This window comes from Halichondria panicea, chromosome 6, assembly GCF_963675165.1.
Source record: "Halichondria panicea chromosome 6, odHalPani1.1, whole genome shotgun sequence".
Lineage (NCBI taxonomy): Eukaryota > Metazoa > Porifera > Demospongiae > Suberitida > Halichondriidae > Halichondria > Halichondria panicea.
This window is the reverse complement of record NC_087382.1, coordinates 5654529-5670128: the sequence shown is the minus strand read 5'-3', so window position 1 is coordinate 5670128 and position 15600 is coordinate 5654529. Positions and strand designations below refer to the sequence as shown.

The 15600-nt window shown below is 40.4% G+C and overlaps 3 protein-coding genes across 3 annotated transcripts; 1 reads left to right on the top strand and 2 right to left on the bottom strand.

The window, feature by feature from the left end:
• Positions 1 to 657: 657 nt before the first annotated feature.
• On the bottom strand, positions 658 to 6598 carry LOC135336892 (uncharacterized). The gene is made up of 2 exons (XM_064532759.1): positions 6225 to 6598; positions 658 to 5825 (listed from the first exon to the last, which is right to left on the bottom strand). Exon 2 carries the CDS (start codon positions 5808 to 5810, stop codon positions 789 to 791), a length of 5022 nt encoding a protein of 1673 aa, XP_064388829.1. The 5' UTR covers positions 5811 to 5825; positions 6225 to 6598; the 3' UTR covers positions 658 to 788.
• A 2410-nt stretch (positions 6599 to 9008) lies between these two features.
• Positions 9009 to 10294, bottom strand: LOC135336846 (piggyBac transposable element-derived protein 4-like). The gene has a single exon (XM_064532723.1). It carries the CDS (start codon positions 10269 to 10271, stop codon positions 9024 to 9026), a length of 1248 nt encoding a protein of 415 aa, XP_064388793.1. The 5' UTR covers positions 10272 to 10294; the 3' UTR covers positions 9009 to 9023.
• Positions 10295 to 12305: 2011 nt separating this feature from the next.
• Positions 12306 to 15102, top strand: LOC135336888 (collagen alpha-1(I) chain-like). Its single transcript, XM_064532756.1, has 5 exons — positions 12306 to 12979; positions 13067 to 13873; positions 14554 to 14673; positions 14762 to 14884; positions 14940 to 15102. Exons 1-5 carry the CDS (start codon positions 12376 to 12378, stop codon positions 14996 to 14998), a joined length of 1713 nt encoding a protein of 570 aa, XP_064388826.1. The 5' UTR covers positions 12306 to 12375; the 3' UTR covers positions 14999 to 15102.
• The last annotated feature ends 498 nt before the right edge of the window (positions 15103 to 15600 follow it).

The following is a 15600-nucleotide window of genomic DNA, read 5'->3' as shown; positions in this document are numbered from 1 at the left end:
GGACAAATTAAACCCACACTGAAATATTCCCAGACTAATTATGAATCCCACGAAGCACTACTGCAGTATGATGCAAGCCCACAACCACCTTCTCAATAATTGGGTGGACAGACCGTGGGATTCTATTATTGTCAAACCATACCAGTGTGTGATCTTAGACTGACTGTATATATTATCCGTAATACACAGACAATACAAAATTAATAGGAACTGATGTTTTGGTGGGAGGAAATTTAAAGTCTCAATGCATTTATATACTGTACTACATGTATAATTATAAATTATTAAGTGTTGGGTTTCAGGTAATATATACATACATACTCTCACGCCATGCACGATTAGGAAGTTGATGTCTGGCAACTGTCTTCCCTCATAATGATTACTTGTAATAATTATGGCACTAGAGACATTGCCCAACAACCTGCATGCGCTTACTCTGGACATTCGTAAACAATGAAGATTTGGTGTTCCATGGATAGTCACTGAGACCCCGACCACATGCACAGGCCTCCATTACTCAGTCAGAGATAGAGGCCGGGTCCAATTCCTCAGCCGATAACACATGCAATCTCCAAACACAAGGTGCATGGTACTGTAGAATGTAGATGCTCACAGATTTTATTGGCTTTGTTTTGTCTTTACTGGTAGGTAAATGTACAGCTATAATTATAGTGCAACATTCTATTAAACATTACAATCACAACACAAATCGTAATAGCAGTACTGATATTAGAATCAGCAATGTGATCATGATAATACATATCCAATTCATGTAAATAAGTGACAGTTCAGATTTCATTATGTATAGGGCCAACTTCTGTGCGTGTAACAACTGGATGACGATTAATCCTTGGAAGGGGAGGGGCTGGTTTGTAGTCATCTGTGGTGAGAGGGGATAGTTCATCCATGTAGGGTAGTCTCAGCTGGTCTGGCCTTGTAGCTGGTCTGATTATGGGAGGAGTGATGTAGCAATCAGGGTCAGCTTCTTCCACAACTCCATCAGTGTACTCGGAGTCTCTTTGCTCATAATCGTCTACTGCTTCAAGTAATTCATCTTCATCGTTTTCATTAGATACTTGCTGGTGCATTTCTCGGCTATTGTTAGCTCGCTGGAGTCTCTTATCTGCAACAAAATCTCCTAAACTCTTTATGATATCCTTCACCTTAGGCCATGTATTGCTTTTCTTGAGTACATATTGGTAAAAATGATAGCTGAGTGTTATCACAACTAAGCTAAATGATAAAGCCATCGAAGTATTGCCTAGTGCTGATTGATCGCCCTTTGTTTCTTTGACGTAGGAGGTGCCAAATGCTAGAATAGCAACATTGAGTAGATAGAGAGTTTCGAGTGAATCACAGAATGTATCTCTATAAATACGATTATTCAGTAATTTCCAGCCGATCAGTCCTACTGATAGAACCCCACACGATAGAACAGGGAGAGAAGTATCCACAGCCATGGCAGATACTATATTATGAGCAATCAAAGCAAAGAGGAGTAGTCCCACCCAGTAGCGATGTTTAGGAGTGAATGGAGCATGGAACACATCCATGAAGCCGATGTATTTTGTGTTTTTGGTCCATTTCATAACTTTTGAATAGCTCGAAAACCATTGTCCAAAGAAGAGCAGTACAGTGAACAATCCACCAGCAATGAGGATTAGGGTGGCAGCAAAAAACCGAGGGATGTGATTGGGTGTAAAGTATTTCACGTTACCGTCGTACAGCCAGACTAAATCCCTTGAATTACTAGAGACCTTGGTTGTATACATACTATCAGAATGACTCAAGACCCTGTATTGTAGTGCAGAAATGATAAACCGTAAGAACTTGGAATAAGAGAGTAGGATGAGTGTGCCTAGGGCAGCAACTGGGTTCCTGTTGGAGAGGAGCTTTGCAAATGAGTTAAAGTACTTGCTAAAGATGATTATTAAAAACATCAGTAGAAACAGGTAAGCTGGGAAGACAAGTTGAAGGAGCACTTTTGCTTGAGAGTTCATTCCATCGTAAAAGCATGTTTCAATACCCAAATCAAGGTTCACCCACGATATGAAAACTGTCAAAGCATTATGGAAAGGTATGGAAATAGACTGATTTGCAGCTAGTATATTGGTGTAGAAGATCAACCCATGGATAGTACCTTTTGCTATCGTAATGTTGAAAACGAGAATAAATGTAACTAGTAATATGCCTGCCAGAGCAAATGGAATTGCTAGAAGAAGGTAAATGTTTGAGCACTGTTCACATCTTGACGTACCCAACACAAGACTGAAATTTGATTTACATTCTCCACACAAGACACCACTTCGATTGTAGGCACACTGTTCGTCAGGGTTGCTTAGACTGATGTTGACTGGTTTTTGTACACAATAGTCAAATGTACAGTTACTAACAATATAACCTGTTCCGTTGGTAGTATTACATGCAATTCCTATCCATATATTGCTTTCCAGTTTTATGGTCCCATTTTCCTCGAAACAGTTTGTTATCTGATATTCTTGCCGCAATACTGGATCACAGTCACACTTGCACTCAATCGAGGGCTGAAATGGCTTGAGTCCAATAGGACAATTGCAGGTGAGAAAAGAGACACTGAAAACTTGTCTGGAAATTCCCAAGTTGATGCATGGACCATCAGCGTAGAGTTCCACTTGAGCAGAGCTGTCTTGTGAGAATACATTGTACTCTAATTCTGTGCACTGATTGCTAACTGTTTGTTTTGCCTGTCCTTCTTTGAGACGACCAACTCCACTTTCAGTAATAACAGAGCTGTGAATTGTAGCATTAATTACTGGATTTCCAACTTGGTCAACAACCATAACACTCACTACGAATTTTTGTCCCTTTTTAACAGGAATGGTCTGTTTGATTGTGTTACAAAATTCCACTCTTACGGCATCCGAAGCTATTGATGAGAAAAGCACAGTATTGTTCAGATACTCCAATCCATTGCCTGATAAAGAGAATTCAGCTGATACACCCACTGTACACCTGTCCAACAGACCTCCGTAAATATCTGCTCCCTGGGTAGCTGTGTTATTGGTGAGAAACGTGTTACGATAATTGTTTTTACTGTTCTGGCATGGTAAATTTCCCCCAACCTGGATTTCTTCAGTCAAAATAATATGAAGAAGATTAGTATTGAAACCATGCAGATTTAGAGTTTGAATGAAGCATTCTGTTTGCGTCACTTCTCCAGCTGTTCCATTCTTTCCTCTACATGCACCACTATCGGTACTGTCTGCTACAAATATCCCTCCCCCGTACTGAGCGGTGTTATTGAAAATTACTAGTTCGACCAGTGTTTTACCACGTTCGAACTCCACTTCTTTTTTCAGAATATAAATCTTGGAATTTTGCTGTAGATAAAATCCACCTCCATTGCTGTTTGCCGAGTTTGACTTAATGTGGACGTAAGTGTGAGAAAAAACGTCAATGTTTGAAGCGACTGCATAAATTCCTCCCCCATTTTGAGCCTTGTTTTGATCAATGATACTTTCAGGCAGTTTAATTATGTCACTACATGTACACAGAATTTGCTGATTATCCCTTTCACAACCAATAGTATGCCGTGGATCAAATTCAATTTCACTTGCGTATGCATAAATCCCACCACCATTTTGTGCTGTGTTATGAGAAATCTCTATGGGATGGCGTACCAAAAATGCACTCTCTTTCAGAAACACACCTCCTCCAGACATAGCTGTATTGTTAGTAATGACTACTCCTTCTGCATTGATATAGATTTGACTCTGGACTGCTCTGATGGCTCCACCCTGGACACCACGATTGTTACTAAGAGTTGTGGGTCCATTGAATTCTACTCGACTGCTTTGAGCATGTACAGGATTTGTATTATTGCTAACGTTGTTAACTCCCATAAAAGACAGATTAGAATGCACTGCGTATATGATATCTTCGCCTTCTAAATTGTCAATCATTTTTACATTAGTAATTATCAAGGTTGAGATAGCAACCGCAATCACTCCACCTTGTTGGGTGGCACTGTTTTTTGTAAACACAGAGTCAGAAATGATGACATTGCTTTCAAGAGAAACAATAGCTCCGCCATAGTCAGCACTGTTGTTTGTTAAAATGCTTTTGAACACAGATATACTTCCATCATGAACTAAAACTGCCCCACCAATACTGGTGCTTGTGACAGCCTGTCCACTACCAATTACAGCTTCATTGTCCAATAGAATACAGTTCGAGATAGAACATTTACTTTTGAAAATTGTAATCGCTCCACCAAGGATTGCTTTGTTGTTTGTTAGATTGCTATAAGATATTACCAAATCTCCAAGGAAAACAAAACTCACTCCTCCTGATCTTTTAGCATTGTTATACGCTAGCTCACAGCTAGAGATCAAGACACTGCCAGCATTGTTATAAATTGCTCCACCATACTCGGCACTGTTATTTGTTAGATCACAGTTGTAAATTGACACATTACCTCTTATGTCATAAATTAATCCTCCATGAATATCAGCACTGTTGCTTGTTAGATCACAACTGTAAAAGGACACACTACCACTGTCAGCGTAAATTGCTCCACCATCTTGAGAAGCGCTATTATTCGTAATGTTCGAAAAACTAATGTTCACATCTACAGAGGACGCATCCACTGCACCACCCTTTGTAGCAGCATTGTTGTTAGATAGTTCAGTGTTGTAAATGGACACACTACCAGTGTAGGCAAAAATTGCTCCGCCCGAGTGAGCACTGTTGTTTGTTAGCTCACTGTTGTAGATGGACACACTTGTTTTGCCATAAATTGCTCCACCATTACAGTCAGCGATGTTGTCTGTTAGCTCACTGTTATAAATTATCAAACTACCTACGGAGGCATAAATTGCTGCACCATACTTAGCGTTGTTTTTGGATAAATCACAGTTCTTAATGAACACACTACCTGTGTAGGCGTAAATTGCTCCACCGTAAGTATCAGCAATGTTAATTGTTTGATCGCAGCTGTGAACAGACACACTTCCTTTGTAGGCGTATATTTCTCCACCATACTCAGCAATGTTGTTTAGTAGCTTACAGTTGTAAAATGACACACTACCTCGTCCTGTGTATACGCTAATTGCTCCGCCAAATTGAGAAGCTCTGTTATCGGTGAAGTTACAGAAACTAATAGTCACATTTGCAGAGACCATATCCACTGCGCCACCACTTGCAGCAGTATTAGAATAAAAACTTGAACCATTAATAATAGTTATATCTGAGTCAATGTAAACTGCACCACCATTGTTACTGAAGAAGACACTCTTTTCGATGTACACATTATCAGCTTCAACAATCAATGCTCTGTGAGTGTCAGTGTTGTTCACAAAGAGAACTTGTTCAATTGTCACAGCTACCGTACGATTGATCCGGAGTCTGCAAGCTTCTAGCTCGAGCAATCTTAAGTATACCAAATAGCATTTAGTGATTAAAACGTTTTGCAAGACTGAAATATTTTCATCACTTGCTCCAGTGAAATACAAACCTTCAATACTCAATTTGCTGATGTTGGATAACTGCAAACTACCAGTTCCCTTAAATTTGATAGTAGCGTCATTGCCGATAATCAGTACCTCTATGAAATCACCAATCAAAAGCTGTTCATTTAACACGTGATCTCCAGGTAGAAATCTCAAAATTAGATTATCTGCACCAGATAACAGATCCGTTTGAACAAGCTGCTCGAGAGTGAAACTTTGATAGTCATGACATAAATCAGTACAATTCACCGATACAATGTGATATTGGTTGGCACTGGAGACAGCAAGTAGAGACAAGACAAGTAGCAGCCAGCTGTACATGTTCTCGGAAAATTGCTATAGATTAAAAGAAAACTCTATGCCACATCTGAATAATCACCTGAATGAAGATTTCTAACTTATTTCTAACTGAACATCTGTATAATTATAATATCACCCATGCATGAACATTTTGAGACTAAACTTTTGCACTGCTATATACCTAGCAACCATAATCGCTCACCATCCTAAGCGCAAAACCGAGGGGCCGGCTACAGGTGTTCTAGCGTACGAGATTTCAATTAATAGCTAGAAGTTTCCCTTTTGCGAATTCAAGATGGATTGTACGAGATTTTATATGTTGCCGGCCCCTCGCGCAAACACACTAACTAGATCCAAAATAAATTAATGGTCACAAAGCTCCGTAAAATTAACATGAAGGTGACATTATGCACAAAACAATCAGCATTCACTTACCTGTGGGTATATACTCCGTCTGTACTTTTCTCTTTTCTACTCCAGGTATAATTATATAGACCCACAAACACACAGCAAACACATGCAGAGTACAAATCAATACAGCAGTATAGAGTATATATACTGAGCTGAAAAAGCTGTAAGGAATTAAATTCAAAGAACCTTTGGTTAAATAGTATCTCAGCAGCATAACTGTTTACAATGGCTAGTTAATAATGAATTATTGTGACCAGAGTACACTTCCTGCTTTTAGGGTATTTTAAAATACATCTCTACAATGCACACAGCCAAACAAATGTTTACTATGGTTTTGGCTACATGTGTGAACCCTAATATAGCCATGTAATAGAGTTAACAAAATTCCCTGCCATATTGTATGTGTAAACATCATATGTTTCCTAATGAAACACACTTGTAGACTATACCCAAAACAAATCAAACCCACAATGAAATTCCATGATGATGTAAGCCAAAAACCACCTTTATACAATAAATTGGCAGACATGCAGATGATGAAATTCTAATCATACCATCAACAGAAATCTTATTTCAGGAACTGTACTGTTAGGCATTTTAAACGAATGCACATGCACAGACAATACACTAACAATTTACTTATAAATCTAGAAAAAATGGTTATAATTATATATAAACGACCTCACCAGAAGCACAGTCCTATATGGGGTGCCATTTGTGTCTGCCAAAACACCATGTGTATATAAAAAAAACTGCAGATTAATGTATAAAAATCCACTTACTGCATGTGTATCAGTTACAAATTTAGTAAATTGGGAGACGAGTGTTCATTACCACAAATTAATGGCACCCACTATAAATTACAGCCAAACAATATACTTATTGGATGACCATCAGGATAATCCAAAACCCAAAACCCCACGGTAAATCTTGTAATAAGAGCTAGATCTAGAGTAGTATATAGGATGAGTGTGCCTATAGGGCAACAACTGGGTTCTTGTTAGAGAAGAGCTTGGCAAGTGAGTCGGAGTATTTGCACAAAATGACCATTAAGACACGAGGAAGTAAATGTAAGTTGCATGCATGGGAGTACAAGTTCTGTTGAAGGAGTACCTTTATATATTTGAGAATCCATTCCATCGTAAAGCATGTCTAAAATCTGGAAAATGTTAAGACTTGCAGCTAGTATATGTTGGTATAAGATCAACCCTACCTATTTCTACGGTAATGTTGAAAATGAGGTTGAATGCGAAATAACTTCGATTGTAGGCATGTACACTGTCAGTCTATCTTGTCTTGCATGGCAGCAGGCTATATACGTATTCATCTGATCTGAAGCGTTTTCCTTCTGTATAATCAAATACTTAGACTTAATTTCCCTGACCTTGGAACAGTTATCTGTGTGTCTCATGATCACTCATTGACTGATTGAAAACTGAAGTCACTCTAGACTATGTTAAACTTTAATAGCTGAGTATAGCTGTAGACCTATCTACAGTGGAACCTCCGTTAACAACCACCTCCGAATAAAGGTCAGCTACCCAGGTCCCAAATGAACAGTTTGTGTACAAAACAACCTCTCAACAAAGGCCATGCACCTCTGTATAAGGGCCAAAACATTGTTCCCCAAAGGTGTCCGTTATAGAGATCGAGGATCCACTGTAATACAGTTGTGTCTTATATACAGCTGACTAGCAATTGGTTAGCAGTTTTACTTGCAAACCACACCTAAATCACCACGTGAAACTAGAAATGACGCAGATACTTCCTTACCTTTTGCATCACCTACCTAACCTACTTAGATCCGCCACAAGCAACGATTCTTGTTGCCCAGTGAGTGGGCAGATCAAAGCAATCCAGTGCTCAGTATATATGGCATGTTGCATCACTACCATAGCAATGCCTACATAATACTGATGCGAATGCTTATAATTAATTTTAGAATAGTATGGAATAATTAATTGTACTCATGCATGTGACCCTAGAACACAACGGTGGTCGGACAATGTACACACTCCCTTTGTCAAGCAAAATCACAACAATGCATGGGAGATTATTTCTACCCACCTTTACCTATTTGTGGGTAGGGGTTATGTCACAGGGTAAGATTGTGCTGCATGGGTTCCGGTTGGGATCATCTAGCTTCTCTTCATGCAGGCTGAGAAATCATTGTCATCATCTTGATTGTTATCAGTACAGCTATAAGCTGTTCCTGCATGTGTGTGACTGCATGCATGTGTACCAGAGTAGCACAAGATGTTATACCTAATGCCCCATGATCCATGCAGGGGAGTACCATGTATAGATCTATATCATAAACATGCAGGAGGCAGACTAAAAAGTTTTTGCCCGGGAAAATTATAGATCTAGATATCTATCTCATGATTCCTACCCAGTATTTCTGATATATTGGATCATACAAGCAGCTGTGTGGTATCTACGGCTATATATATTACTATCATGATAACCATGCAGTGTTTCTGGGTGAGAGACTGCATGCTGAGAGTATACTGAGGTGAGTTTCTTTCAGTTTGTCATTATGCATTGCATGTTTAGCTAGTGCAAGTCTAGCTAGTGGGTTTGAATGTGTGTGGTGTATGCATGCTAGGCGGCTGGCCCTGATAAATTATGCTTAGCATAATAGGTGTCTTTAATTAATACAACAGAATTTACAACAGAGTGGGTTAGGGCCTCTCACATACAACTGAATTCTTTATCACAATTTTATTAATCATTGAAATAATACCCCTTTCCTCCCCTCTCCAAGGCCAATTTAGACCAGGAGAGTACCATCTAAGAAAAATCAGTCACACAGCACATTAGCTAGCACATGTGTGTCCGATAACAGAGTGTCCTTTGCATATTCTTATGCGACAGTGGGGACATGCCATTGCAGTGTGTTGCTGCATGCTCTCTGCTAGGGATCTTCTCCCGAACACACACTTGACAGCGCCCACGAGACACTCCGACACTATTTGTACTCACACGTGCGCCCTGTGATGGGGGGAAAACGATATTTAGACTGGCCAGACCTGAGGCACTGCTACGAGTACGTGGCACACCCAATAGACTATGAATTAGTTCCAATCGAAACCCTTTCAAAGGCATGGCCTTTGAACCCACCCTGACACAGTTGTGCCTGTATAGAATGTATGCATTATTCACACTAACGTCAAGGAATTGAAAGAAAATCCTGAACCAATACCGCCGACACTTTCTATCGTACCCATAGGTTTTCCTCATACGCCCTGTATTGTCAACTCCTCCCATGTACATGTTATATGCAGGGAGACAGGGGGGGACACTCTGAGAGCGTAGGGTACCGTCTTTGTGCATTCGCATTACAGTGTAGGGCATATGGTCAGGGAACACATTTGTTGCAAAGGACACAACTCTACGGTCGTTAAACATAGAGTAAGAAATATCACCAACAGTCATGGACGTATAGTCACCTTTGTCGAGTACCACATCCTTAAGACTTGCTGGGAAACCAGCAGCATTCTTCAAAATTGTGCCGACAGTAAACACATTTTTCTTAGCCAACTCTTCTATCAATGGACCGGACGTGTAAAAGTTGTCCATGTACACAACATGCTGATGACCATAAAAAGGAGTGAGTAAACGATGGACTACATTTTTCACAAGCCCTTTCACAGCTATCTTTTTCCCAGAGGAATCGGTGAGCTTACCACTGTATACATCAAACACACAGAGATACCCACAGCATGAACATGAGCAGCACCATACCTTGAACCCCAGTTTAACAGGCTTCTTGGGCATATGAATTTTCCCGCTTTTACGACCCTTGTACTTTATCATCATCTCATCAACGGAAAGCTCCTGACTGGGATTATACCTCATGAAGTAGTTGGCTTTAAGAGTCTCTAAAACAGTTTTTAGCTTGCTAGTTACCTTACGTGCATCAGTGATGGACGTATTGTCCTCACAGTGCAGATACCGCCATAAACTTTGGAACCTTTTGAGCGACATTACATTGCTCACAGATTGTACACCTAAAAGGGGATCCTTGGACCAGTAGTCCGTAATTTCAGGGAGCCTATGAATGCCCATCTCTAGTACAATCCCAAAAACACCCACAATTCGGCACTGTTTGTAGCTGACTAACCCTTAGCACCACACAACCTAGCGTACAGGTTGGTCTGTTCGGCTATGTACTCACACAAACTATCGGGCCAACAAAATCTAGGCATGGAGTTACAGACGGATCAAGTTGATCGACAGGACCGACCACACCGCCAAAGACGGGGTATCTTCCTGTGGATTACATTAAGTTTTGCATAACGACATTTTCAGGGCAAAAAATGGCTGAAGGAGAATATTGTGGATCAGTTTAAGTCAGCTAGATAATACTGAGATCATGATAATTATATTATTGTGTCTGTTGGGTGCTTTAATATTTTAATTTAACATTTTTTGGGAACCAATTTTTTGGGAACAGATTTTTTAATAGGCATATTTTTTAAGAATTGAAGTATAGAAGAATGTGTAAAATAATTATCAGGGCCTAATGCATACGTGTGTGCATGAGGAAGGAAACATTTTGTGAGTGAGCCTCTCCCTCCTCCCCTAACATTTAATTTATGAATTTTCATTCAGCACTGAACAAAATTGTGCTTACCTGTTGTCACTGGTTTATACCTGCAGGTCGAATACATTCAAATCACAAACATGCACACGTGGAACTACATGTGTTATGCTGCTAGCTAGTACTATTTACCTGACCAAGTTGCACGAGTGATTATGCAATAATTTGATTTGTTGCGTGGGAGAAGCATAGTTATAATGATACATTCTGCATTCTTTATTTCGATACCACAAATTAAAGGTGAGTTGTAGGAACAATATAAAAGAGATTATTCCAACTTTCGTCCAAGCTTTCTGGCTGTGCAAATATATGGCATATTGCACTGCGGTAACTTATTAGCTTTGATGTACCAACCTTGACTGCATGTGCAATATGCCATATATTTGCATTGTGGTTTCTTTGATCTTTTGCTCAAACATGCAACAATCCCTAGCTAAAACTTTATTGGAATCCTATATCTTGTCTTGTGTCAGTTGTGTGGTCTACTCAACAAAACTGTGCTCAGAGTGGAGGGTGCATGGGTGTAACAGACAGAAGAGTTTGAGAACCAGAGAATTGAGCTCGTCGCCCACACACTCAACGCCCATGCATGCACTCTAAAATAATTACTGCATGCATGCCCAGAGGAGGTCCAACATGTGTGCACGAATCACTACAAGTTCAGTGCATTTGGCCTGGGCATTATCACATGATCGCAATGACATCAATGCACTGAACTTGTAGTGATTCGTGCACGCATGTCGGACCTCCTCTGGTGCATGCCCCTTACTTCATTACATAGCCATACTATAATTATAGTAATCAATCCCAGGAAGGTTTTTTAGCGCTGAATCTTGTAAGATATGGACTTATAGTAAATGTCACTAAGTGATCAAATACTCCCCAATGTTTGCACGGGTGAAGCCGCATGTGTAATAACTGACTGGTTGTATTTTTACCGTATATGGCATCATGTGTCATGTAGTCTGGATGACATCAATTCATTGACATGGCTGGATGTGGAGGTCGATCACTGTTGTGTTTACTATGCATGAAAACCACTATAATTATACCAATGTCGTGGATATGGATCCTTCAGTCTGCAGTGCCATAAGTATGTCAGATTCTAGAAAGATTGAGGATCAAAATGTAACAAGGACAACTATAACTCGAGTCTGCCTATACACGACTCGGCAATGTAAAACGAGTTAGAGGCCCTGCCATTGCGGCTCTTGTTACTCCGGTACTGACTATTAATCCCATATTTCAATGCCTTAACCATGCATTATTCCAGGCCATGGCTGTCAACAGCCTGAGAGAATACATGAAACTGCACCAGTATGCACCAGTATGCACAATAATTATGAGAGAGTTGGCCACAGCCTGAGGGAATACATAAAACTTGATGAGTGTTAAAACCATGCAGGCATATTCTAGGCGGGCTGGCTGGCTCTTGCCAGCTGGCATGTAAAGACAGGATGTCTATGGGGACCCATTAAAATTCTGTGGTTTTACTGAATCAGCAACTATAAGTACAATTACTCTGTGTGAGACATTGAATAAGTCCTGTGTTCAAATTGCTGCAAAATCATGGGTTACAATCCATCAAGTAGTTTGAATGTGATTTCAGTTGTGCTGCTTACTGCACTTGTGTGTTCTAACGTCTACACACTTTATTCTGTTTCTACTACAAGGAATGAATTGGTAGCATTCAAGGCAGAGCTTACTCAGCGGAACAAAGAGCTGCATTTTTCAAAGCAAAGTAAATCAGGGGTCTCTAACCCTGCTGCTGCACGTCTCAAAAGAAATGAAATGGGGAGTGAAAGCGTATCAAGTATCTTGTATGAAGTGCTATCATTATGGTTCGGAAAATCAAATCCACGTCCAGTCGTAAGGTGTACAACCGATGAAAAGAACTCTACTTCATGTTTTGTAAAGCCAGCCACATCGGATGACAGGAAAGATATGACATATTCCACCATTCTCCTAGAAGAAGCTATCTCTCGCGTAATTGTAGGAAAGATTCAGTCTGCCTTAAACTGTAGCTTTTCGAGCTCAGGTGATGACAGATGTGGATTTCGCCCTGGTCCTCCCGGTGCTGATGGTCAGAGAGGTGAAAAGGGAAACCGTGGGCAGAGGGGAAAAAAGGGTACACCAGGACGTAATGGAATTCAAGGAGACAGGGGCTCACCAGGTATACAATGCATGAGAAAATAGATAATTTGTTCTATGAAGTGTTTTAATTGCTACCAGACATCATCGTGCATGCATCACACTGCAGGTACCCATGGTGTGCCTGGGAGTCGAGGTGATCCTGGTGTAAATGGTTTGGACGGTCGAGATGGTAGGCAAGGAAATGATGGAAGTCTAGGCCCAAAAGGGGAAGTTGGAAACTCAGGACAACCGGGAGATACTGGTGATTCAGGTGTACCGGGACTTAAAGGAAACACTGGTGCTGCTGGAGTAATCGGAGCAAAAGGTGATACCGGTGATGTAGGTTCTACCGGATCTCAAGGACCTAAAGGGAACCCTGGTGCTGTAGGTGCTACTGGACATCAAGGGAACCCTGGTGCTGCAGGTTTAAAAGGATCTCGTGGAATAAATGGAGAAAGAGGGCCTAAGGGTGATACAGGTTCCACTGGATCACAAGGACCGAAGGGGATTCCTGGTGCTGCAGGTTTAGAAGGGACAAATGGAGAAAGAGGACCGAAGGGTGATACAGGAGCCACTGGACCTAAAGGAACGCAAGCAGCTAAGGGAGAAAGAGGACCTAAGGGTAACACAGGAGCCACTGGACCTAAGGGAGCTCAAGCAGCTAAAGGAGAAAGAGGAACTAAGGGTGACACAGGAGCCACTGGACCTAAAGGAGCCCAAGCAGCTAAAGGAGAAAGAGGAACTAAGGGAGCCGCTGGACCTAAAGGAGCCCAAGCAGCTAAAGGAGAAAGAGGAACTAAGGGTGACACAGGAGCCACTGGACCTAAAGGGCCCCAAGCAGCTAAAGGAGAAAGAGGATTACCTGGTCTAAAAGGACGGAAAGGTGAAGGCGGAGCTCTGGGTCAGAAAGGCCAGAAAGGGGAGCCTGCTTTAGGTGAGGATGACATTTAGTACTAAAGTTCTATGGATTACTATCAGTTGTATGCTTGTGAGGTAAACAGCTAGTAATCCATCGTAATGCCTAGCTATATAGTGATGTCATACGGTATACATGTGTATAGTGTGTAGTTAAGAAGTGGTATGCCATATAGACTTGACCATAACTGATCATAAGATCAAAAGGTCAATTATCTCATGTGTCATGTCGCTTCTTATCACATAATTTATAGGAAATTGAGTTTTACATTGCCCTTTGCATGGTTGAGATAAGACTGTCCATGAGTACATTCCTAGCATAATTATAAATTTTAGTTAGTGGAAATTAGCTTTTTGCAATAGCCACAGTTAGCAGAGCTATATATAGCGTATTATTTTTGATGCTATAGACTGCACTGTAGATCTATGGGATGGGTATAGCAAATGTGCATGCAAATAATGATTCTCTTACTGCATGCAAGGACTGCAGACTCTATCTATACCATGCAAAAGTCAAGAATGTTTAAACCCGTCGTACCTCCTTTGATGCTAACTTTTAGCTGGTAGATAGGAGATCACCACGGGATAATAATAATACATGCACTTAAGGAACAGCATGGAGACGTTAATCAATAAGTTACTCTTGATCAAGTATGCCTGCATGTATGTTGTTCACGTTCAATACCCTCGACACTATAGTTAACGAGTGTGTGAGTGGAACACATAATTGCCAACAAGTCTGCACTGACACAGCGGCATCCTTTGTCTGTTCGTGCAACAGAGGATATGTCTTAAATTCTGATCGTCGAACATGTCGAAGTAAGCTTTTTCTTAGTTTAATTGCAAGTATCTTTAATTAACTCTTTCCATGTATGCTGTCATGTTCAATAACGTCTACACTTTATAGGTGTTAATGAGTGTGTGAGTGGAATACATAATTGCCAGCAAGTCTGCATTGACACAGTGACATCATTTATTTGTTCATGCCACAGAGGATATGTATTAAATTCTGATCGTCGAACATGTCGAAGTAAGTTTATCTTTGTTTCATTGTACATGTATAAGTTATAAATGTGTTCCTTCAGGATTTTTTAATCCAATAGAAGAGGACGACTGTATTCGAAATGGCGAAATTTGTCCTTGACCATGGAATGAGATACATTGTACCACTATATAGCACTACAAAATACCGTAAACAATATTTGCGTAGTTGTGTTGACTTAACATAATAATTATTATCTGTGTGCATGGTTCGTTCCATTTCAATGTGAAAGTTGTATTTTCAGATACAGTTAGATACAGTGTATAGACTAGTAATAATTATGGTATTATCTTTTAAACTTGAGAATAAGCTTATACATGCGCATACAAATTAATAGCACGAGTAACAAGCAATATAAGGCTATATACTAATTGCACGAGGCGTAACCGATAACATTGCCAGTGCTTGCTATGAGTGCTAATATATTGGCACAACACCATACTAAATTCTGATGAGGTTCTCTCGATGGGCGTGGCTCAGCTCCCAAAGACGGTTTTTAAGCTTATAATTATGTGGATTTGTACCAGCTTGGACCAAACATCCATGCACCTTGCATGTTTCTAGTAGATCTCACTGGCAAGCTGCTGTGTTGAGAGTTGTCCCAGTGCTTGACGCTCCTACATGTACAAGAATACAAACGTCACTGTGCCATCGCCCATGTGCTAACTATAATTACTGCACAAAATGTTATCAGCCTCGAGTAT

Excerpts from the sequence above, each read along its gene's own strand:
- LOC135336892 (XM_064532759.1), bottom strand. The coding sequence starts at position 5,810 with ATGTACAGCTGGCTGCTACTTGTCTTGTCTCTACTTGCTGTCTCCAGT.
- LOC135336846 (XM_064532723.1), bottom strand. The coding sequence starts at position 10,271 with ATGGGCATTCATAGGCTCCCTGAAATTACGGACTACTGGTCCAAGGAT.
- LOC135336888 (XM_064532756.1), top strand. The coding sequence starts at position 12,376 with ATGGGTTACAATCCATCAAGTAGTTTGAATGTGATTTCAGTTGTGCTG. Across the intron at positions 13,874-14,553 it reads GAAAGGGGAGCCTGCTTTAG|TTAACGAGTGTGTGAGTGGA; the intron begins GTGAGGATGACA and ends TCGACACTATAG. Across the intron at positions 14,674-14,761 it reads TGATCGTCGAACATGTCGAA|GTGTTAATGAGTGTGTGAGT; the intron begins GTAAGCTTTTTC and ends TACACTTTATAG.